Source organism: Arabidopsis lyrata, assembly GCF_000004255.2.
Source record: "Arabidopsis lyrata subsp. lyrata unplaced genomic scaffold ARALYscaffold_9, whole genome shotgun sequence".
In the NCBI taxonomy this organism is placed as follows: domain Eukaryota; kingdom Viridiplantae; phylum Streptophyta; class Magnoliopsida; order Brassicales; family Brassicaceae; genus Arabidopsis; species Arabidopsis lyrata.
The window spans coordinates 1,777,692-1,800,950 of NW_003302547.1; the positions used below are offsets into that span (position 1 = coordinate 1,777,692).

The 23,259-nt window shown below is 33.9% G+C and overlaps 3 protein-coding genes and 1 long non-coding RNA gene across 5 annotated transcripts; 2 read left to right on the forward strand and 2 right to left on the reverse strand.

Annotated features, from left to right (window-relative positions):
* The first annotated feature begins 757 nt into the window (after nt 1–757).
* LOC110227363 lies at nt 758–2,708 on the forward strand. Its single transcript, XR_002331161.1, has 2 exons — nt 758–2,200; nt 2,372–2,708. It is a non-coding gene; the product is annotated as an uncharacterized LOC110227363 (long non-coding RNA).
* Nucleotides 2,709–13,817: 11,109 nt separating this feature from the next.
* Nucleotides 13,818–14,995, forward strand: LOC9299310. The gene has a single exon (XM_002863188.2). It carries the CDS (start codon nt 14,032–14,034, stop codon nt 14,878–14,880), a length of 849 nt encoding a protein of 282 aa, XP_002863234.1. The 5' UTR covers nt 13,818–14,031; the 3' UTR covers nt 14,881–14,995.
* Nucleotides 14,996–15,195: 200 nt separating this feature from the next.
* On the reverse strand, nt 15,196–17,937 carry LOC9299311. Of its 2 annotated transcripts, none has more exons than XM_021020879.1 (2): nt 16,020–17,937; nt 15,196–15,511 (listed from the first exon to the last, which is right to left on the reverse strand). In XM_021020879.1, the coding sequence occupies exon 1, from the start codon at nt 17,699–17,701 to the stop codon at nt 16,028–16,030; it is 1,674 nt and encodes a 557-aa protein (XP_020876538.1). In that variant the 5' UTR covers nt 17,702–17,937; the 3' UTR covers nt 15,196–15,511; nt 16,020–16,027. The 2 variants fall into 2 exon arrangements, with proteins under 2 accessions (XP_020876538.1, XP_002863315.1); XM_002863269.2 differs by having other exon boundaries at nt 15,196–15,515; nt 16,020–17,936.
* A 1,298-nt stretch (nt 17,938–19,235) lies between these two features.
* On the reverse strand, nt 19,236–21,407 carry LOC9299392 (U-box domain-containing protein 15). The gene is made up of 2 exons (XM_002863270.2): nt 20,927–21,407; nt 19,236–20,343 (listed from the first exon to the last, which is right to left on the reverse strand). The coding sequence occupies exons 1-2, from the start codon at nt 21,289–21,291 to the stop codon at nt 19,524–19,526; spliced, it is 1,185 nt and encodes a 394-aa protein (XP_002863316.1). The 5' UTR covers nt 21,292–21,407; the 3' UTR covers nt 19,236–19,523.
* Nucleotides 21,408–23,259: the final 1,852 nt, after the last annotated feature.

Sequence of the window (23,259 nt, forward strand, 5' to 3'; positions counted from 1 at the left end):
CAAAATATTTTTAGAAAAAATTCAAATTAATTTTGGAAATTTTATATAGGTCAGCAAGATTTTAAAAGAACTGGGTTATAATGAAATTTTTGTTATATTAAAGTGTATATGACTAATATGAAAGCATATATGACTAATAATAAACATATAATACATAGATGGACAATATTTTAATTATTTATCTTTTATTTTCAATTTTCCCATAATTTATTATCTTATAATGATTCCAAGAGAAGTTATTTTGGTCTATCACTTAGAACTAAAGAAGAGGTAAATGGAAAAGTTTATTCCTAACACAAATTTTGGTTTTATAATTTTCTAAATTTGATAGTTTAACAAGTATTGTGACATATAAATCTTTTAAAAATTTATGAATAAAAAAAAAATATTGTTTACATGTGTATTCGTCAGTAAATATTTATATTTGCATGTATTTTGTTATTTTGAAATCCAAATTAATATCTAGAGTTTTATTGTATTTTGACATATATTAAATGTTACTCTTCTGTTTCAAACTATAAGATGTTTTAATTAAAAAGACGCAGATTAAGAAAATATCTATTGTAAAAAAAAATCAGCCAATCTATAAAAAATTAATTTAATCTATAATTTGCATAATAACTTTAAAATATTTTATATTGTGAAATATAAATATTTTTTATAACATTTTATATTATGAAACAAAGAAAATAATTTATATTAATGCAGATAAAAAAAATCTGATCAAATCTTCCAACAACAAAAAAGTTTACGCGTTTTCTCTGAAGCGATGGCGACGGCGACGAAGCGATGGCGACGGCGACGAAGCTAGGGCTTTGACCCGACGATGCGCTCTTCTTCTCAGGCGACGGCGGAGCTGGTTTCTCCGGTGGCGATTGAGATCTACGTCTGGTTTGCTGATGGTTGGGTTCTTTTTGGGTGCGATTGGTTTTATTGGTTTCGGTGGTGAGAGAAGTTTTGGGCCGACAGTTTCGAAGGGGATTTTCTCTTGCTTCTGGCTTTGAGAGCGAGGAGTTGTTTGATGGGAGATTTCCTCCTACGGATCGTTTGATTCCTTTAGTTTCTCGTATTTCAGAGGTTGCTAGTCGAGGGATGAGCTCGACTATGATTTTGTGTTCGCTGGCAACGGAGGCTCTGGGACCACTGCTAGTGATTGCGATAGCGGTCTGGTGAATTGAAGATAGAGTTTCTCTTCGGGTTCGTTTGATTTCTCTGGTTTCATGGGTAACTGAATCATTCAGCCGATGGATCCAAAGAGGTTATGTCATTTTGCAGGGTCTCCGACGGGTTCAAATATTTGTATAGAAGAGTGAGATCTCTCTCCTGGGTCTTGATGGAGAATTCTATATTGGATCTCAATTGGTTTCATCGGTTATTAGGATTACGCAGGCATGTAGCCGATGGTCTTGAGGGAGATGTATCGGGGGCCAATGGAGGAGGCAAGTAAAGATTGTTTTCCAAGGAAAAGAGTTTTAAGGCTTGGAAAGGGGAACAAAATCTCAATTAAAAGCGGTATTGAGTAGATCCCGGTCTGATTTAGGTGTTTCATGCTAAGGTTTGAAATGGTTTTGGTTAAGAAGGTTTGGATCTGAGATGTCTCTTTGTAAAGGTTCCTTCTTGGCTTTTACGGTGGTTATAATTCAGACTTGGTGGTCTTGTCTGGTAAGTCTGGGGGCTTTGTGCTCGATTTGGTGGTGGTGTGTGGTCAATCGACTCTGTTTCTGGTGGTGGGATATCATTCATGAATCCCTGGATTCTATTCGATTATTTTTCCTCGATTGGAACTTTGCGTGTTTGATTAATGGGTTTAATCTAGCTTCTGGGTATTAAGAAGTTGAGGATTTGATTTTGGTAAAGGAAGAGACCGAGATGGAGAGTTCAGATATGATGGTTCCCGGTGGTGGTCACTATTTGTTTCGGTTGCTGTAGTTTTCTGATTGTATTTGGAGTTTGAGTTTCTGGAATTGAGTTTCAATGGGATACAAATTTTAGATTGCGATGTGTTGATGTCGGAATTTGAGTTTGTTTTAGTTTCAGTTTGGTTTTGGGCTGCGGATCAAAGTTACTTTCGGTTGAAAACGATTGAAAAGAGACGGTTAGATCGAGGAGTTTTTAAGAGATGGTTGTCCAATGATAGGAGTGGGAGGGCCTTGATTTCTCTTCCAAGGGCTATTGTGGGTGGTCAGAATTTTCCTAAAAGGTATGATGTTGGTCGATTGTGTTTGGATTTTGAGTGTATGGAGTTGAGTTTCAGTGGTTGTAACAAACGGTTTTACTACGGTTTGATTTCCGGTTCTTTTTATGGTTGGTTGTGGATACTATAAGGGTTAAAATATTTAGTTTCAATTGTGAATGGGTTTCTTTAAAGAAGAATCAAAGGAATGAAGGCCATTACTCGACGCACTATGGCACGGTGAAGGACTTCACGGGTGGACGCAATCCGCCGAAACACAAGGTTGATAAATGATGGTTTTGAGTTGGAATTGTCAAGGACTCGGGAATAAGGCAACTATCGGTTATCTTCGGGATATATGGAAACAACACTGGCCAAACTTTTTATTTTTTTCGGAAACAAAACAACCTTCTTGGTTTATGGAAAAATGTATCGTTCATTTTGGTTATAAAAATTTAAAAACAGTTGATCCTATCAGTTGTACTGGTGGTTTAACACTTTATTATAATAATGATTTTAATGTTTCAATTATTTATGAAAGTAATCGTTTAATTGATGCTGAGGTGGTGGTAAAAGGAAAAACAGTACATCTTACTTTCGTTTATGGTGATCCTGTTCCAAAAAATAGAGATCAAGTTTGGGAACGGTTAACACGGATCGGTTTAATTAGTTGGTTATCATGGCGGGGTTGGCGGGATAAGAAACCAATACGGTGTCGTTTGGATAGAACTTTAGCAAACGAAGATTGGCATGAATTGTTCTGCAATTTTTTCGTTAAATATTTACTAATGGTAGCTTCCGACCATTCACCGGTGGTAGCTACGCTCAAGGATAAGGTCCCACGTGGGAAAAGAAATTTCAGGTTTGATAAAAGATGGATTGGGAAGGAAGGATTACTCGAGGCAATATCAAATGGTTGGAATTCTGACTCTGAGTTAGGAAAGGGAAAATTTGTGGAAAAATTGACTAATTATAGGCGGGCTATTTTGCAGTAGAGGAAAGATTTAACTCCCTATGGGCAGCAAACAATTGAGTAACTAAAATCGGAATTATTTCTGGTACAAAGAGATGATAGGAGACCACGGGGGGAGATTACAGAATTAACATTGCGATTGAAAGAGGCTTATCGATATGAAGAATTGTATTGGCATCAGAAAAGTAGGAGCTTTTGGATGCAACTAGGGGATAATAATTCAAAGTATTTTCATGCACTAACAAAGACAGGCAAGAAATCGAATAACTAGGTTACATGATGAAAACGGGATTTGGTCTGCTGATGATAAAGATATTCAATCAATAGCGATATCTTATTTTAAGGAACTGTTTACTACAACTAAGCCTGAGGCTTTTGAGGAATCCTTGGCAGAAGTTCAAACTGATTACGGGTCAGATTAATAATTTTCTAACGTCACCCGCAACAGAATGTGAGGTAAGATCGGCTCTGTTTCCAAAAGGCTTGGGTTACTATTAAAACAGACCTTCTTTTTCTAGTCAACTTCTTTTTAGAGGATGAAATTTTGATAAACGGTTAAATACGACTAATATTTATCTGATTCCAAAAACGGAAAGACCGACACGGATGACAGAATTACGGCGTATCAGTCTTTGCAATGTTGGGTCTAAAATTATATCAAAGATTCTTTGCCAAAGACTTAAGACGGTGCTACCAAAATTGATTTCGGAAACACAATCGGTTTTTGTAGAAGAACGATTGATTTCAGATAATATTTTCATTGCACAAGAGATGTTCTATGGGATAAGGACTAACCCGTCATGTAAAGGAAATTCATGGCCATTAAAACGGATATGAGTAAGGCTTATGATAGGGTGTAATGGATTTTCATAGAGAAGGTTTTAAGAAAATTGGGTTTCTGTGAAAAATGGATTAAATGGATAATGTGGTGTATTACAATGGTCCAATATAGAATTCTCCTTGATGGACAACCTAGAAGACTAATAGTACCAGAGAGGGGTTTACGACAAGGAGACCCGCTCTCACCTTATTTATTCAACCTTTGCACTGAAGTGCTAAGTGCGAATATTCGGAAAGCTGAACGGGAAAAATTAATTACGGGTATCAAAGTAGCAAATGCAAGCCCTTCGGTTTAACATCTGTTATTTGCGGATGATAGGTTATTTTTTTGCAAGGCTAACAAGGACCAGTGTGGGTTAATTTTAGGGATTTTGAAGAAGTATGAAGCGATTTCAGGACAGCAGATTAATTTTTTAAAATCCTCGATTCAGTTTGGACATAAGGTAGATGATGATATCAAGGAAGAAATCAAATCCACCTTAGGTATCACTAAACGGATATCATACCACACGGATAGAAAAGTCAGAGACCAATTTACCCTTATTTTGCTATGATATCAACCCGCTAAAAGCTCATTCTTGGCAAGTGCAGTGTCCACCTAAGATACGCCATTTCTTGTGGCAAATCTTAACGGGTTGTGTACCGGTTACGGAAAATTTGCGGAAAAGAGAAATTGATTGTGATACGGGATGTGCCAGGTGTGGCGAATCAGAGGAAACAATCAATCATACACTCTTTCACTGCCACCCGACACGACAGATTTGGGCGCTTTCACAGATTCCTACGAGTATGGAGAATTTTCCCACGGAATCTAATTTTGCAAATTTGAATCATTTATTTTAGAGAACACCTTCGGGAGTTGATTCATCAGCCTTTTGATATATCACGGATTTTACCAGTTTTTAACCGTGATTTACGTGTTAGTTTTAGAGTCTTTTTTATTGTTTCTAGTGTCTTTTTGAGTCTTTTCAGGTTTTTGCACGTTCGGGACAAAATTGGAGAAAAAGAATCATTCTGGAGCTAAACCGAAGATTTGGAGCTGAAGAGACGAATCCGGTTCGCACCAAGGAATTGGTGTCGCTTGGTGTCGCTCCATACCATATGCGGCCCAGCAAGAAATCTCGACGGTTTAGAGTTTTTAAAGTCCGCAGAATTTACCCAGAAGACTTCCTATTTGCAATTTTAGTCTCTGCACGTTTTTGAGACTTTATAAATAGTTTTTAGGGTTTTTCTATTTCATTATCTTGTTTTTGGCTTTTGTAATTCTCTAAGCTTGAACCCTTTGGAAGATAATTGGAGAGAGCAACTTTTCAGAGATTCAACACCTCGTTAGAGAGAAGATTTATTCTAAACTCTTTTCTTCTTTTAATTTCTTATTTTGCAATTTATTCAACATGTTTTCTGTTTCATTAATCATGTCTGAGTAATCTCCCTGTTAGGTTTAGAGATTCTCATTAGGGATTTAGATGAACTAGTAAATCAATTATCTGTTAGGATTAATCCATAGAGTTCTTCATCTAGGTTGTTCTTAATGCTAGTTCTAGAGTAGCTAACTAGAACTTGATCATAGGATAATAGGTATTTGATCCGAGAGGGCACCTGTTACCTGAATTACTAGATGAGCCTGGTTTATAGGTGTGTAATAAGAATCTGCCTATCTACTGAGGTGAACTTATCAAACCTGAATTTAATGCTAGTCTAGATCTAGGAATTCGCATCGAGATGTAGAATTACTAATACTAGGCTTGTTAGTTATCGCATCGAAAGGTGGTTAGCTATTCATTAGTGATTCGAGTTCAAGAACGGTTCATTAAATAATCCTAATTAACTTGCTAGATTTACTAATAGTTTATTTCCTGAGAATTTCCCTAAACCTGACGTTTTAGTCTATTGATCTTTTCACTCGATAATATTGCTTGCTCGTGTTTTATTTTAATTTTAATTATCTTGTTTAGCCTAATTTCGAAACTTATAACTTATTGTGTGAACAAAAGAACTTTATGGAATTCGACCCTAAAGTACTGCAATTGATCTCTTATTTGAGAGAGTAGTCTTAGGTCTTAATTTAACTCATATCACCTTTCCTTGGATTATTTGGTATATCTGGAAATCAAGAAACGAAAAGATCTTTGAAAATATAGATAAAGACCCAATAGAGGTATTACGATTAGCAAAAAAAGAGGCACAATTGTGGCAGTCAGCTCAAATTGAGCTTCATATTGAAAATCATGGTTCTGTGGACTTGGTAAATCGAATTCGAGTGAGGGATGCTTTACTTGAGTCGAATTATTCTGGATACCGTTGTTTTGTGAATGGATCATGGAAAGAAAGTGATAAGTTCTCCGGTACTGGGTGGTTCTGTACATCGTCAAATGGAGAGCCGCCAACCATAGGAGTTGCGAACCTCCGTAGAAGTCTATCTCCACTACATGCCGAAGTCGAGGCCCTTCTCTAGGCGATGAAATGTATGATTGGTGCAGATCATCAAGAGGTAGCGTTCTTTACTGAGTGTTCAGACCTGGTGAAGATGGTGTATTCTCCAACCGAATGGTCGGTGTTTTCAGTGTATATGGAGGAATTTCAGAGCGAAAATGAGGAGTTTTCATCTTTTTCTTTATCTTTAATTTCTCGTAGGGCTAATGTTAAAACGGATAATCTGTCACGGAAAGTTCGTACAAAACCGCTTTATATCACATATGTAAACAACATTCCTTATAAATAGAGCTCTAATTAATTTTAGATGACAAAAAAAAAATCTCATCGGACATATAAATTAATCAGTGGTAAAGGTGTCATTGGACCTATCAATGTTAGCTAATTTACTAAAGACACATGAATTTAGCCTTTTGGGGACAAAATCAGTAGATAAGATACAACACGCGTGGACGATCAGTTCCATGTGGTGACTCACATATGATACTCATAGTCTCCTAAAATATGCCAACCACTAAATAAACTTTAATATATAAACATGTGAACCAGTAAGAACTAATAAATCATGTAATCCAATTATAAATAATATCACCGGTTTTGCTTTTATAATTATAAAGATTACAACCTAGTATCTTCTGGGCATTACATAAATACATAGTTTTCAAAAAAAATATATATATAAAATACATAGTTTTCTTTTGGAAAAAAAAGAACATCTCTCAATAGTGATGCAAAATTAATATACTGAATTTTGGTGTATTAATGGATTATTACATAATTTTTGGCGAATCATTTTGATTTGTTTTACCATATTATTTTTTGGGAGAATTGGAAGTAAATAACTTTTTTTGGATAAATGTCCATATATACTTTATAAGAAAATTTTGGTGAAATAGATTTTATAATAATTCAAATCCAAATTTACCCTCATTATTTCGAAAATTTAAATAACAAAATTCAAAAAAGTAAAAATTCCTAATATATTTAAAAAATTTAGATATTTTGTGTAAACTCAAACCCTCTAGTTGAGAAGGAGACTTCTCCAAACCCTTAATTGAAACCTTTGTTTTCTTGGACTCAAAGGAAAAAAAGGAAAAAATCGAGGAAAGTATGACACAATTTCGTGGACTCAAAAGGAAGAATGTGTAAAAGAAGATAGAAATAATTAGGGCATAAACCGATTAAACCTAAGGGTGTTATGCGATTTTAGTTTAAATTTTTGTCTAAAAAACTTATACTATGTTTTCTACACTCTATAGATCGTAATCTAAACAACCAATATACTATTTAAAATTTAATATTTAATAAATTTTTAGTTTCTTTTTTAAAAATTTCAATTTCTATATTTAGAAATTCTAAGCATTTCAAAAATTAAAATCTATAATCTTTTAGAATATGTATTCAAAAATAATAAAACATTTTCTAACATTTTTAGAACATAATGTAAATCGTAGAATGAATTTTTAAATAAAACTTAGAACATAAAACAACATAATGTAAGTCTTGAAGAACAGGTTAAACAGTCCACTATTAAATTACAAGAACGAGGAATAAGGGAAGTGAGAAAGAGGGAAAGGATACACGGAGCAAACCAAACTCGTCTAGCAGGTTGGAGAAAGTTGGCCATTCATTAGGTGACTGTACCATCGAGACCAATTCTGAACAGTCTGTTTCAAACGCCTGACAATCAATCCTTCTTGAAAGGATATTCTTCATGGCCCAAATTAGAGTGTTCATCTCCGAGTGAAGGGGTGAGAGGGATCTCCTAAGGCACTTAACACTAATCAGTATTGTTTGAGCGGTCCCTTGAAAACACCACCATCCTAAACCAATAGTTGGATCCGAAGATTTCCATGAACCATCAATCCGACATCGTAACGATTGGATTGGGGGTTCCAATATTTCCATAAAGGTATTATTTTCGATCGGTTCCACTTGAGCTTCTTCCCACAGCAATTTCTCACTCAAAACGTGATTTAAAATATATGTGGGATCTGATTGTATTCCTTTAGAAACTTTTTTATTCCTATCTTTCCATATGAACCACAAAATCCAAACAAAACAATTAGTTTTTTTCCCCATCTAGAGGACTTTGAAATTTTTTAGAACAGAAAACTAATATAAAAATCGTAGAACATGTACAACAGTTTAGAATAGAAACTCTGATATTCGTAGAACTCAAAGAAACGTATTCTAACAATATTAGACGAAATTTATCTATTAAAAAATCAATTTGTTTTCAACTAAATTACTAATTTTTTTTTCAAATCATCTTTATTCTTGTATATCTATATACTTTTCTGGTTTACTTTTTAAAAAAAGCTTAAAATAGTGTGTAGGGGTATTTAAGTCCAAAGTGATATTCTCTTAAAAAATTTTATATGGTCAAATTTTTTATTAGACATCTTTTGTTTTCAATTTTCCCTTATTTTATCAATCTCTATAGTATCTATACTAGTATTTTTGCAGTTACTTTTAAGTCGGGTGGATAAAATTGTTCTCGGATATTTTTAATATCTGACCCGTTTACAAATTTTGGTCATAAAATTTTTTTGGGTCGGGTTATATTTAACCTAACTCATACACTGGTTATTCCATATTTAATAATTTAGATCTTTAGAAGATTTGATTAAGATTTAGAATTATGATTCTCCTATTATCTTTGTTTGATTTGTTTGTAACTGTTTTGAATCATCATATAATACATAAAGTAAAAAAAAAATCAATATTTTCTGTATATACTGTGATTCGAAATTTTAAAAACGGAAATATATTATCCAATTGACGAAAATGTGTGTTCAACGTTCTACATCGATTAAAATATTTAGACAATGATTCAGAATCATATCATAAATAAGATCAACATTAATAAAATAAATAAGTTTTTTGGCCGCACGGGTTTAGCGGGACTGGTTTTTGAATTAACAATAATAAAAAGATTAAAATATCATTAATCTGTCGCTTCAATACGGATTAAATCCTTAATTTATTTTAATACCACCAATATTAGACATATTAGATGAATCTCATTTAGAAAAGATTGTATAAAACCAAAAATTGTCCCGTGGTATAATGTTACTTAATAACAATTGTAAACTATAAAATATAAATATCTCAGAAAATGATACAATTTGCAAACTTTTATATATAATAAATAATCATTAAATTTTAAAAAATTACTACTTTTAGAAAACAAATCATAGGACGGGTTAAGAAGTTATAGGACGGGTTATATTTCGAAACGAAGTTATACGGTGGACGAGTTTGAATCAATATTTATAAAATTATAGAATATCATTAACATGCCGCTTTAATACAAATTAAATCTTCAGTTTATTAAAATATAAATGACTTAGAGAATGATATGATTTGTAAACTTTTATATATAATAAATTTTTATAATAAAAACAAATCACGTGACGGGTTAAGAAATTACGGAATGGGTTATATTTCGGAACGGGTTTATATGGCGGACGAATTTGAATCAATATTTATAAATATCATTAACATGCCGCTTTAATACGGGTTAAATCCTCAGTTTATTAACAATTGTCTCGTGAACTCGTGGTATACCCTTACTTAATAACAATTGTAAACTATTATATAAATAGATATTTTATAAGAAGATACAATTTACAAAATATTTTTATACTAGCTTTAAAAATAAATCATCCCGCGGTATACCGGGGGTTAAAATCTAGTTTTTGAAGTATATTTGTTAGCATGTGGGTTAAACTGTGATCCGACAAATTTAGTACCCAACTCGGATATTTCATATTTTGCTTGGATCAGATCAAAACATATCCAAAATTATGAACAGGATATTCCACATTTAATAATATAGATATTTAAAGATTTGGTTAAAATTGAAAATTATGATTCTCGTATCAACTTTGTTTGATTTGTTTTTAAATGTTTTGTATCATTATACAATATATCAAGTTAAGAAAAATCTTGAACTTTTTTCTGCATATATATTGTGATTCGAAATTTTTAAAAGGGACATATATTACCTAATTAATAAAAAATGTGTGTAATCAACGTTCCACGTCAGCTAAAATGTTTGGACAATGATTATAAGTCATATTATAAATAAGATCAAAATGAATCAAAATCCGAATGAGCAGAAAGCTTAACTAACAAGCATCCAAATTTAAAAGTTTGTATATGGCTTAATTCGGTTTTTTAGTTAAACTGTTTAAGTTTACTGGAATGTTAAATTTTAAACGTTTTAAAACATTTAAATATTGTAATTGATATATTTAAAATCAATAAAAAAAGTTTATAATAGTATGAACATTTGAACGTATAAAAAATAAAATAACTCGGAACGAGTTATATTGCGGGACAGGGTTATATGGTTGGACGTGCTTGAATCAATATTAATAAAAATTAAAATATGAATTAGACTGATTTAGATAAGATTCTGTAAAACAAAATTGTGGTCTAGCATACCACTACTTAATAACAATTGTAAGCTATAAAATATAAATATCTTATAAAATGATATAATTTATAATATTTTATATATAATATATAATCTTTAAATTTTTTAAATCGCTACTTTTAGAAATAAATTGTCCCACGGTGCACCGCGGTTTAAAAACTAGTATACTAATGTAAAAATAGAAATAAGGTTTGTCAAAAACCCAAAAGTAAGAAACTTATTTCATGTGTTTCTATCAAGAGGCAAACATGAGATTTTCATACCTATGTTGCATGGAATCAGAAACAGATACGCGGAAGCGGAGCGTTTAGAAACGTGGAAGCAATTTTTATAAACATTATAGAAAGTGGGTAAGTATTGGAAGCGTATATTAAAATTAATATATACATAATAAGCATTAAACATTATATCATATATAAAAAATTATAATTAACACATAAATCTAATACATAAATTCTAAATATCTTTCTATATTTAAAAATCAAATAGTGTACGTTTACAATAGAGAAAAAGTCAAATAGTTCAAAGTAAAAAATTGAATAACATTTTCTTCATTATCATTTTACTATTTACTATCATCCATCTAAAGTTTCTCGAAATTAATTTAATTCAATTAATCATTTCAACATCTCCCAAATAAATGATCTATGCTGCTGTCATTTTTCTAACTATGATATTTTTAAAAATAAAATAAAAAATAGTATGCAAAATTATTTTTGGTTTTTCTTTTGTTGTATTAAAAAACTATCAAAAATAATTTCATATTTCATATTTATTTTGTGACATCAAAAATTTTAAATGGAAGCGCAAACTTCCAAAATAGAATCTTAAGCTTCCAACAAGCTTCAAAAATGAATTCTTTGGAAAAGCTATGGAAGCAAGATTCTGAAACCTTCCGAGAGCTTCCGATTCCGACTAAGATTTCGAAGCGGGAAGCGGAACTCCGACGAAGCTTCCGTGCTTCCTAATTTTATACACATGGTATAAATTTCACCTACAAGAGTTTACATAAACAATAAAGGAAAACTCTTTGACAGAAACAAATTCCAGGAAACCTACCAATATGGCAAATTAGCAATATACAAAAAGTAAATATATATGATTTCATTAACATGTTTTTAAGTTTCCATTAAAACACTTGAATAATTCATACGACTATTTTTTTTTTTGAAAATCTCTTAAAAACAAGAGAAATTGTACTAGATAACCTAAAAAAAAACAAAATTAAATATCTAACCTCTAACCCCTCTATTCACTCTCTTTCTCTTCCTATCTCTCTCTACCTTCTTTCTAAAAACTAATTTTTCTTTTTTTTTTGGTTATTCACCTAAATCACCCTAAAAACAAATCAGAGAAAACAAAAACTTAGTTTCTTCTGTACTGACACGTGACTTAATAATCTTCTTCAAAATTTGAGACTGTACAAACGTTTGCTCTCCATAACTCCATGTGCAATTTAATGAATCAAAACAAAAATAATGACACATCAATTATATATTTATTTGGGTATCTACACTATCTGACCATAAAAGACTTTATAATTAAGTTTCTATCTATGCTATTTCTTTAATTGAATGGACAAGAGAGAGAATGTTGTTTTGACATTTTTACCCTTTTTATACATCTAATTGTTTCTCTTCTCCTTCATCTTCCATGAATTTTCTTCGACATTGTCTATGGTGGGTTTTCCGACGTTATTTCCGATCACCGTCTCTCCTCCAAATCCTTCTCTTTCTTCATCGTCATCTCCATTTCTTCACAAACAAATTTTATATCTAACTTTGTATTTGACTCGTCACTTCCATCGCTTTTATACACAACACACAATCAATCAATCATCACCAAATAATTCACAAAAACAAAGAGCTTGGAACAGAGATACAAAGGTAAAGAGAGAAAAAGAAATAATTAGTTTACATGATTTTAGAATGGATTAAACTTTTCAATTGAAGAATTTGGGGATGTAAATTATGTTTTTGTAATTTAGAGAAAGATCGAAGGGGAGAAAGAGGTGGGAAAAGGAGAAGAAGAGAAGGTGAGAAGGTGAAATTGGGATTAGAGTTGCAGGTAACAATGGAGGAGGAAGAAGATTTGAGAGACGTGAAGAGAGAGGAGAATATTTGAGAAGAGAAGATTTTTTTTTCCTGATAACACAAAAGTTAACCCTGATAAATAAATTATCATGATAAATAAATATACTAATGTGTAAATTAGCGGTAATAAATAAATTATTAAAATAAATAAACAAGCTAATATATAAGTTAGTTGATATATATCATATAATAAATCATTTAACACAATAAATATCAGTTTATCATATAACTTGTAAATTTATCGTGATACAATATGATTTATATTGCTTGTAAACCAGGTTAATATATAAGTTAGCTGATATCAATCGGATAATAAATGATTTAACACGATAAATATGTGTTTATCACATAACTTATATATTTATCGCGATACAATTTTAGTTATACTGTTAGATAATCTCAAATCATTGTTTCTTTATTGCTTCCGGTGATGAATAGTGTTTTCGACGATATGTGAACAGTGTTTACCGTTGTTGTTAGATATAAACTTGTTATCTCGTTATTATTTTTGTTAGCGCGCACATATAATAAAGAGTAATTTTGGAATTAATTGAGTCAGAAGAGAGAGAACTAATAAAAAAATAATCATAGTTAGTTTTTGGGTTTTTCAATCTCTATGTATTTTAATTAATATAGCCCTTTATTTTACTCTTTTCTTGGCAATAAGAAGAAGAAATAAATAATAAGAAATAACCTAAGGATATTGTTGTAGTTTGTATTTATTTTTTTTTTTGAAGTAAACGACAATTGGGGACAAAACCAACTGGACATTATTTTTTTTGCTTTTATAAAATTTAACAAAATTTAAATAAAATAAATTGAAGAAGAACAACTGGAAAAATGACAAAAAAAAATTATTATTTGTTTTTGATAATGCAAAGCTCTCTTCCTTGAATATCCTTGCGCGTCTTCATGATCACATGGATGTTTATTCTCCTTCTTTCTTCTCTCTCTTTCTCTCAAATTTTAATCTCCAGATATTTTTGACTCAGGGATCAACAAAACCCAGTTTTTTTTTTCTTGTCAAATTACTCTGTTTTGAGATCTCTGTTTTAACCGGCTTTGTAGAATTATGTCTTTGAGATCAGAATCTTCAACGGCAGAGAAGATAACAGAGGATCCGCTGACGTATAAGACGGCTCAAAGCAGCGTGACGTGCATCTACCAAGCACACATGGTTGGTTTCTGGAGAAACGTTAGGGTTCTTTGGTCTAAAAATCTCATGAACCATTCCTTAACCGTGATGGTCACTAGCGTACAAGGCGATATGAATTACTGTTGCAAGGTTGATCTTAAGCCATGGCACTTTTGGAATAAGAAAGGATACAAATCGTTTGAGGTCGAAGGAAACCAAGTAGATGTGTATTGGGATTTTAGGTCTGCTAAATTCAATGGCGGGCCTGAGCCGAGCTCGGACTTTTACGTGGCGCTTGTATCGGAGGAGGAGGTTGTTTTGTTGTTGGGTGATCACAAGAAGAAAGCTTTTAAGAGAACTAAATCTAGACCTTCTTTGGTTGACGCTGCCTTGTTCTACAAGAAAGAGAATGTGTTTGGGAAGAAGAGTTTTTCGACTAGGGCTAAGTTCCATGATAGGAAGAGAGAGCATGAGATCGTAGTGGAGAGCTCGACGGGGGCGAAGGATCCAGAGATGTGGATTAGCGTGGATGGGATAGTTTTGGTTCAGGTGAGAAATCTGCAGTGGAAATTCAGAGGGAATCAGACGGTTTTGGTTGATAAAGAACCTGTTCAAGTGTTTTGGGATGTGTATGATTGGTTGTTCAGCTCACCCGGTACAGGTCACGGCTTGTTCATCTTTAAACCGGAGAGCGGTGAAAGCGAAACGAGCAATGGAACCAAAGATAGTAGTGTTTCTTCTTCGTCTGATTTTTGTCTATTCCTTTATGCTTGGAAATTGGAGTAAGTCTAAATGTTTTCATTCCAAAAGCTTGCATTCTTTTTTGGCCTGACTGTAAATTCACATTCAACATCAATCTTAGTGTGTGACCGACTCTTGATAATTTGAGTAGTCAAATTCACCAAGACGTGTAAAGGGCTTGTTCTCTGAGACAGGCTGTTTTCCCCCACGACTCATTACTGCCGTTTGTGTGTGCTTAACACTGACCTAGACCTTTTCTTAGCCAACTCAGAAGACGATTAGGAAAATATTGTAAAATTGCTTCACTTTAGAATCCTTGTGTAAACTCAAAAATTCTTGTAAGATTGCTTCGCTTTAGAATCCTTGTGTAAACTCAAAAATTCTTGTCATCTCGAGATTCTTTACATGTTTTATCTGAGAAAGTGCAATCTATTACTACTTGAATGGCTCTGCTCAACACAGTACACTGAGCGATTGTCAAAAGAAAACCGTTAAGGAAACATTGCGATAAATGAAGACTTTGCTGCTCTCGTGACTACGTTTCTGGTACACTTATCTCTCTTGGTCGAAGAAAAGCTCTGTTCGATCCTTAAAAATGTGACGTCCAGTTGGAGAGGAAAGAAACAGAAGAGGCCCAAACTACCATCTGCCCGAGTACTAGCCGCCAAGGACATCACTGTCTATAGGGGATGGTATTGTTAAATATCCCACATTGGTTAGGAATGGGACCAACTAATGCCTAATAAAGTCACAGGGATACATTCACTCACTCATAATCTAACTTACCTATGAGAGTTATTGGACATGGTTAAGAGCCTAGTATGGGATAGGTTCAGTTTCTATTAAGGACCACAATTAGGATATAAGACAATAGAAAGGACATCTATCATTTCCATTCGAAATCTCACAAGTTGAGATAAGTCTAAGAAAAATCCATCAACTAAGCAACTGACAAAGAAACTCAACCTAAAACACCGAAGTCTATCTAGTGACATTTCAAAAAAAAGAACAAAGATGTATAGAGGTAAATACTAGTAGTTTAGAAGAAACGTTACAATAGTTATGGAACATACAAAGCTATTCTACAAGTACCAAAGTAGAACAAGTGGAACAAGATGGTTCAAGATTTCTAACAATCTACAAACAAACAACCGTCTCTGATAACAAGCTTTTGATATGCTTACCTGAGAGATCAGCTTGCTGCTACGTGGCAAGTGCCGATTCCGTCTCTACAGTCATTGGTAAGATCATTGAATGTTTCAATCTGCTTCTTCCCTCTCAAGAACACTTCCGTATCAACAGACGCTCTCATGTAACCGTCAAAATCGACTGGGTTTCCTCCATTAAGCTTCATGGTCTCTGAATACCATTCGCTGCTCTCGTCCCAGAGATCCTTAAACTCATCCAGAAGATGGGTTTTGTACTTGTCTTTCATAGGGTTAAGGAAAGTTACATCTGGTTCATTTGTTGCAATATAAAGATTCCTCCCTTGCTCGATTTTGTCCTTCAGGGTAGATAAAATGGAGCTTGGTGAAGTATCCTTTTCCAGATTAGGCCAAACTTTCTTGTTTCTCGCCTTGTCTCCTCTCTCAATGTGAATAGCATCATAATCCCAGTTTAACCTCGAAGCAATCGCAGAAACAATCTCCATCAGCCGTCTAGATTTCCACAACAGATGCCAAGGCCTTTGCACAACAGATTCTGTCTCCCCTTCACAAACTCTGTACCAATAGTTATCTGGTTCTACTGTCCCGAACTTCCTCATTATCAACGTGTCCTTAACATCAACAAGCTTCATCGGTGTGACCCTAAAGTCTTCCACAAGATGAAGCTTTAATCCATTCTTCTTATACCATTTTCCCCAATCTGCCCAAAACTGCACCTGGTCTATCACAGAAGCAGCCTCTTTCAAATGCTCGAAATCAAAGTAAAACCTAAAGTCCTTTCCTTCCTCGTTTTGACCAGACAACGTATAAACAGAAGACAAACAAAGACTCAAATCCATCACTAAAGTCCTATTCAAATACTGAGCTTCCCCCAAAGCACACAAGAAACTCCACAAGAAATGGTTCATACTCTTACACCTATCTCCTCCACCCGAATAAACCAAGTAATGACCTTCTTTAAACGCATTCTCAGACTCAACCGCAGGAAGTGAATCATTCACTGCTTCACCAACCACAGGCAATGAGAAATCATCAACCTTACCACCACTCGAATTCCGAAACCCGGGCCTCTTCCGCTTCCTCGCATTCACACCCGAATGATATTCATCAATACCCACCACACTAACACTACAATTCTCAGACTTTGCAATCACAAACCTCCTATAATCCTTATAAAACGTAGCCGTTTTACCATCCTTAGGTCTATAACGCCAAGCCATATCACAAGAACTAGTACCTTCCACAGTCACAGGTTTACCAAACTTATAAAAGTGAATGTCTTTAAACTTCTCCATAGTAGCTTTCATCATCAAGTGAAAAACTTCAGGATCTTTGCAATCGATTGGGACATTGGAATCACAATCCAATTGATTAGCATCAGAATCATTCTCAGATGTTTCCACATCAGCTATGTTGATGAATCCAGCGAATGCGGTTTGGTTCGCCGCCATGAAATCTTCACCGGTTTTAACAACACTGTCGTCGGATTTAAGAGTAGCGTCTGAATTGGATGAGAGGAAAGTTGTGATTTTGTCAGATGGGTGAAAAAGTGGATCTTCTGGTTCATATGTAGCAGCGGTAATGGTGAAAACTACAACTCCGATTACGAATATAGAGAAGCCTATGCTTCCGATTAAGCTTACTGCGTTTTGCCCTAGATTCTCTGGTCGGAAACCTCCGGTTCTGGATCTTCCTAACATCTTTGTCTTCAGGATTCTTGTATTTAGCGTAATACGATGAATGTCATTCTCAGAGATTAGAGACCATGTCAAAGCGGAGGAAACGAAGAGCGTTTGACATTTCTTGTAATATGCTTACACGTGTAGATGTGGAGCGACTCCACTTGCGTCGTCGCCATCGACAATGGCAAAAAGACGTTACTTTTAGTTTAGATCTCACGTCTCGACGAAAAGGTTTAGCCTTTAGTGTAGCAACTCCCCATGCCCGAAATTCCCGTCAACAGAAATTTCACGACATGCCCTACCAGATCAACGAAAAATTAACCATCAAAAGTGGAACTAAACTTTATGATTTAAATGATATTTTGAAAGTTCATGCTTTTTTTGTCCAAAATTTGAAATTTTCGCGCTTTTTTCGACATTTTTCCTGTATTTTATTTACTAAACATCATTATTAAATAATTTGTGGTTGTCAAAAAAGAAAAAAAAAAACAACAGTATTAATTGTGAATCAACATATTTCAATTATTTCAACATATTTAATTAAAATATCAGATTTTGTTTAGTAAACCCATAGTATGTTTTGTTAAATTTTGGTTACTGATTTTTTTTATCCGAATTTAACCTGATTTGATCCTATTCAATATTAAAGAAAATAAAATATTTTTTAAAAAACCAAATGAAATATATATTTTAAAAGATTAATAAAGCTAGATCGTTTTTTCTTCTTTTTTTGCATCTTTCCTTTTAGCACTTTTCGAGATCGAATTCTCATAAAACAATTATCAACATTTTAGAGATAATGCAACAAAAATAAAAAATGTACTAGATTTATATTGTATAGACAAATTCAAATTTAATTCAAAACAAATTTCAGCTAATTTTGAATTTTGAATTTGTCAGCAAAATTCAAGCCGTTTAAAATTCAAAAATACAAAATTATCGATCAAATATAGATTTGGTGAACCAAGAAAAGTAAAAAGTGAGAAGACGACGGGAAATGGAGTAGAAGAGAGTTGAAACAAAGCGGAATCGAGCATATCTCTAGAATCCAGTTAACCAAATTAATGGTGTTTTAATTTAATATGTTTCATGTTTTGTTTTCTTTCTTAATCGTATTATCTCTCCGTTTTATATTAAACGTTTTTGAGACTTAAAATTTTGTTCCAACTTGAGTGTCGTTTTGTATTTTCAATCGAGTCCATAAACGAAAGCCATCACTTTTGGCAAATGAGTTGCTTGTATCAGTGAATATGATGGCGTGATATACTGATATTTATGTAGAAGTCGACGAGTCTATTGTTTGCTTTTGTAGTTTTTGGCACTCTTGATTAATTCGCGTATAGGTGTCACCTTGGCAATAATTCAGATATCATTGACACTTTCCCTTAGAATTGATGTCATAGTTATAGCTCAACGACATCATTTTGTGGGTTTGTTCATTTTTAAAAGCCATTTTTATGTGCTTAGTGTAATAGGAAATCCATTTTTCTCCGGTCATTTCTACTCTCTTTCATTTAAACTGGTTAACAAACAAAGATCAAGAATAGCAAACTTCAAAAACCAAAATACCGAATCAATTTGAAACGAGACTATGTGAAAAGCATGAGGAAGGGTTCTGATATACACATGACCCATAGCCAAAAGTATGTACAAAAGGGAAAGAAAAATTCAGCCTTAAAAACTTACCAAATGGTTTTTCTTCCAACTCCGGAGAGGTAAGACTAGACCTAAACCCGGCTCTGATTCTTGAATTTTTCCAGATCAGAACCAAAAAACCTACAAATCTCATAATGCAACCTTCTTTGCTTCTAAGGTATCAATAATATTACCACTATGATCGTTAGATATTCGATTTGGAAGAGATATTAGCCTTGTGCTGGATGCTTTTCATGCTCAGCTCCATGCTTCTATGAACCATGTTCTGCAACAGTTTCTTAGCCGTTTCAGCAGCTTTTTCTGCCCCGTCGACTTGTACTGCAATGCCATAGACAATTTTCTCGAGTATTAATGGAGCCATTTCTTTCTCACGAGAGGTTTCTCTCAGTAGGTCCAAGAGAACTCTGGCTCTATCTCGGGACTTTGATGTTCCTTCTACTGTTGAACTTAGGAGACCCGGGATTGCACCTTCTTTCAGTATGAGTTTCCGGTACTTATCGCGGTCGCTGCGGCATAGAGAAAGCAAAGCTCCAACCGCGTGTTCTATGCTAAGTGGAGAACCATCCTCTACAGTCTCTACTAAAGTCAGAATACCATCTTCGCAGCTGGTGATGGCGTTTCGCCCGTCCTCAGAGTGAGAAAGGATCATCTCAACCAAGGCTGTGGCTTTTTCAGCAAACTTGGAATGTTTTTTGCATTCTTTTAGGAGGTGGATGAGCGGGGAGACGGCTTTAGCATCTAAAATTGAAGCGGAGTACTCTTTGCAAGCTGAAAGATTGTGAAGAGCTGTGACAGCATCTACTTTCCCTTGTACAGTTCCGGAGCTAAGCATCTGAACCAGAAGCGGTGGAACTCCAGAAGTTATGATCGTCGCCTTATTAGCTGGTGCAGCTGAGAGTGTTAGAATTGCTGCAGTGGCCAATTCACGCAAACTAGCATTGTGGAGCTTCAGAATCTGTATGAGAGGTGGAACGGCACCAGCTTTCACAATCTCAATCTTATTCCTGATCAGAAATCAAAACACACAAACAATAAGTAATGTAAAGGCAATGACCACCATAAGAGCTGAAAACGCAAATATATTTCCACACAAATTACCAGGGTCAGTAGAAATTACTGCTAGAGCACGTAGGTAAATTACATCCTACATTTGCTATCGTTATCCACATAGCAGTAAACTACAGGTGAAGCTAGACCTAGAGCAAGTACATCAGTATTGCAAAGTCGGTGTTGAAGTGGGAATTCGGATGTGATTTGGATTTAACCCGATATCCTCTTGGTTTCAACAGATCTAAAAGTCTAAAATGTAGCTACTCGGTGCATTCTGATGCCTGATTCATAGACTTAAACAAGAAGAACCATTGCCTTAACACTAAAACTGCAAATCCAGAACAATGTCCTAAAGCAAGCTCTAAGCAGAGCTTGGTTAAGTTTCTTAAGCAAAAACTAACATCTTAAGTACTGCCTAAGACCTCAGATCGAGCACTGAATCCGACTCTACGCAGCAAAATTAGACCTAGAACGCAACATAAGAGAATCCGTTTCTGGTACTTGGCAATAAATCTAGAACAATCCAAGAAAGATTACCGTTCATTTCTAACGGCGAGGTTAAGGAGAGCGAGAAGAGAGGCGTGACGAGCATCAACGTTAGAGGAAATGAGCATGGGAACAAGCGGCGGGATAACTCCGGCGTCGGCGAGCTTTGACCTAGCTGAAGACTTAACCGGAGACTTTCTAAGCAGCTTCCGGATTTCCTTGGCGGCTTCAATTCGGAAATCGAGATCTCCATGGAGAAGCTTCTTGGAGAGATGTAGAATCAGTAATTCCTTTGTGTTTTTCCATGTGTTGGTGGTGGTTTCCTCCTCTGCTTCGTCTTCCGATACATTTGCAGTTATCGCTGAGTCGCCGGCGATGGAATCCATCATCTGATTCTGATTCTCTTCCACCACCATTATCTCTCTCGCTCGCTCTCTCCTCGCTCTCTCTTGTGTTTATCTAGTCAAAGACGAAACGACTTATCGAATCATTTACTTGATTAATAAAAGAAAATTATGGTATTAGTTGGAAGAGGCCATATTTCTCGAGGTTAGTTAGTTCACAATTTACCAACCGGGACATTGCAATATTTTATATATATATATATATTTTTTAATTTTATGCATGTAAAAAAAAGGAATAATTAGTTAGAAAATCTATCTTTAAAATGTGATTTTCATAATTGTAAAAAAAAAAACCCAAATTTTATAAACTTTTTTAAAGTTCAACTAGGGGTGTCGACCCGTATCATGCGCGGGATAAAATGTTGTCTCGATCATTTGATAACGCATTAGTAATTTGGCTAAATTTACTAAGTTCAATATAAGTAAAAAAAAAAATTTTACCAAAAAAATATAAGTATAAAAAACTAAAAATATTCGTATGTTATATTGTTTATTATAAAGGGAAATTGTTAAAAATGCCTCTTTTGGTGTGCCCCTTTTAAAAATGCCCTTTTAGATGTCCATTTTCAAAAATGCCCCTTTTTAAATATGAAATTTTTATAAAGTTTTATTAGGTTTATAAGGTACTTATGGATTTTAACTACTACTTGAAGACTCGATCCAAGTATTTATAAGGTTTTATAAGGTGTTTTTAAAGGTTTTACAAGTTATTTTAAAGGATTTTTAAGGTTTTTCAAAGGTTTTACAAGATATTTTAAAGGTATTTAAAATACATTTATAAGATATTTATAAAGTATTTATAAGATTTTAGATACATAGAAATGTAGTTTGTGTATGTTTTAATAATGTTACATACATATTTGGGTAAATCTTATATTTTTAAGAGCATTTTTTATAAAATTTTAAAGAAAGGACATTTTTGAAAAGTGGCATTGAAAAAGGGGCATTTTTGCAAAAGCCCCTATAAAAAATTATTAGATTGTTGAGAGATTTTGTATATAACATTCCAATAACATAAAAATTACCAAACCAACATCCATCATTATTTAAAATATCAAAATAGTAAATAAATTAATAATGATGGGATTATAATATTTTATTAATTTATCTATAAAATAATATTTATTAATTTTAATTATAAATTAATAAGTTTTATTTTAGTTGTTAAATTTTTTTTTTGAAAATATGAATTAAGACAATTTGATGTTTACCTGAAACACAGTTCTCCTTTTCTCTTTCAGACACGAGTCTCGAGATACCTGAAAAGAGAAAATGTTTTCAAAATTAGTAGATCTTACCCACTTTTTTTTAGCTATTTTGGGAAGCTTTTCCTCTGTCTTTCTTTGAGAGCTCTTCTCCTAAGCCTCTTCGATAGCATTCTCTTCGGCTAGTTGTCCCTTTCTGTCTCTCTTCACAGCCTTTGCTTCCTCTCTTCTTTGCTCTTCGCTCTCTCCTCAAGCTTTTCTCTTTTGAAAGTAAAGAACGACCTATATCTATCTCCCTAGAAGACCTTCCTGCATAAGCAGAGACTCTTTTAGTTCTATTTCTAGCATCAAGCTAAGACCCGTTATTTTGTCGATTCCCTTATCTTTTCTCACCATGTCAAAGAGAGAAAGACCAAGTTGGTACAGAGAATCTCCTCCAAAACAAACTAACGTACGTGTTTAATGTGCCGGGTTTTAAAATTCCCAAATAACACAATTAATAAGCTGCAAGTGCACAACAATCAATCGTAGTACTTAGAGTATCGAATCCACACGATTGCAAATAAAAGTAAATGAAAGAAAGCAAAGAAAGCAAGTAAAATAAACGCAAGAAATCAATAGGAAAAAAACGTTGGGCATCAAGGGTATCGCAGGGGGTTCAATGATCGCTATCTAAGAAATACTAGAATTAGGTTTGTTTACTTCCAAGTCTCGGACATACGAAACACTAAGATTCGGCTTATACTAGGTTATAGGATAAGTCGGCTAAAATCCT

Coding starts and splice junctions, on each gene's coding strand:
- LOC9299310 (XM_002863188.2), top strand. CDS start 14,032: ATGTCTTTGAGATCAGAATCTTCAACGGCAGAGAAGATAACAGAGGAT.
- LOC9299311 (XM_021020879.1), bottom strand. CDS start 17,701: ATGTTAGGAAGATCCAGAACCGGAGGTTTCCGACCAGAGAATCTAGGG.
- LOC9299392 (XM_002863270.2), bottom strand. CDS start 21,291: ATGGTGGTGGAAGAGAATCAGAATCAGATGATGGATTCCATCGCCGGC. Junction 20,344..20,926: donor CTCGCCGTTAGAAATGAACG/GTAATCTTTCTT, acceptor ATTTCTGATCAG/GAATAAGATTGAGATTGTGA.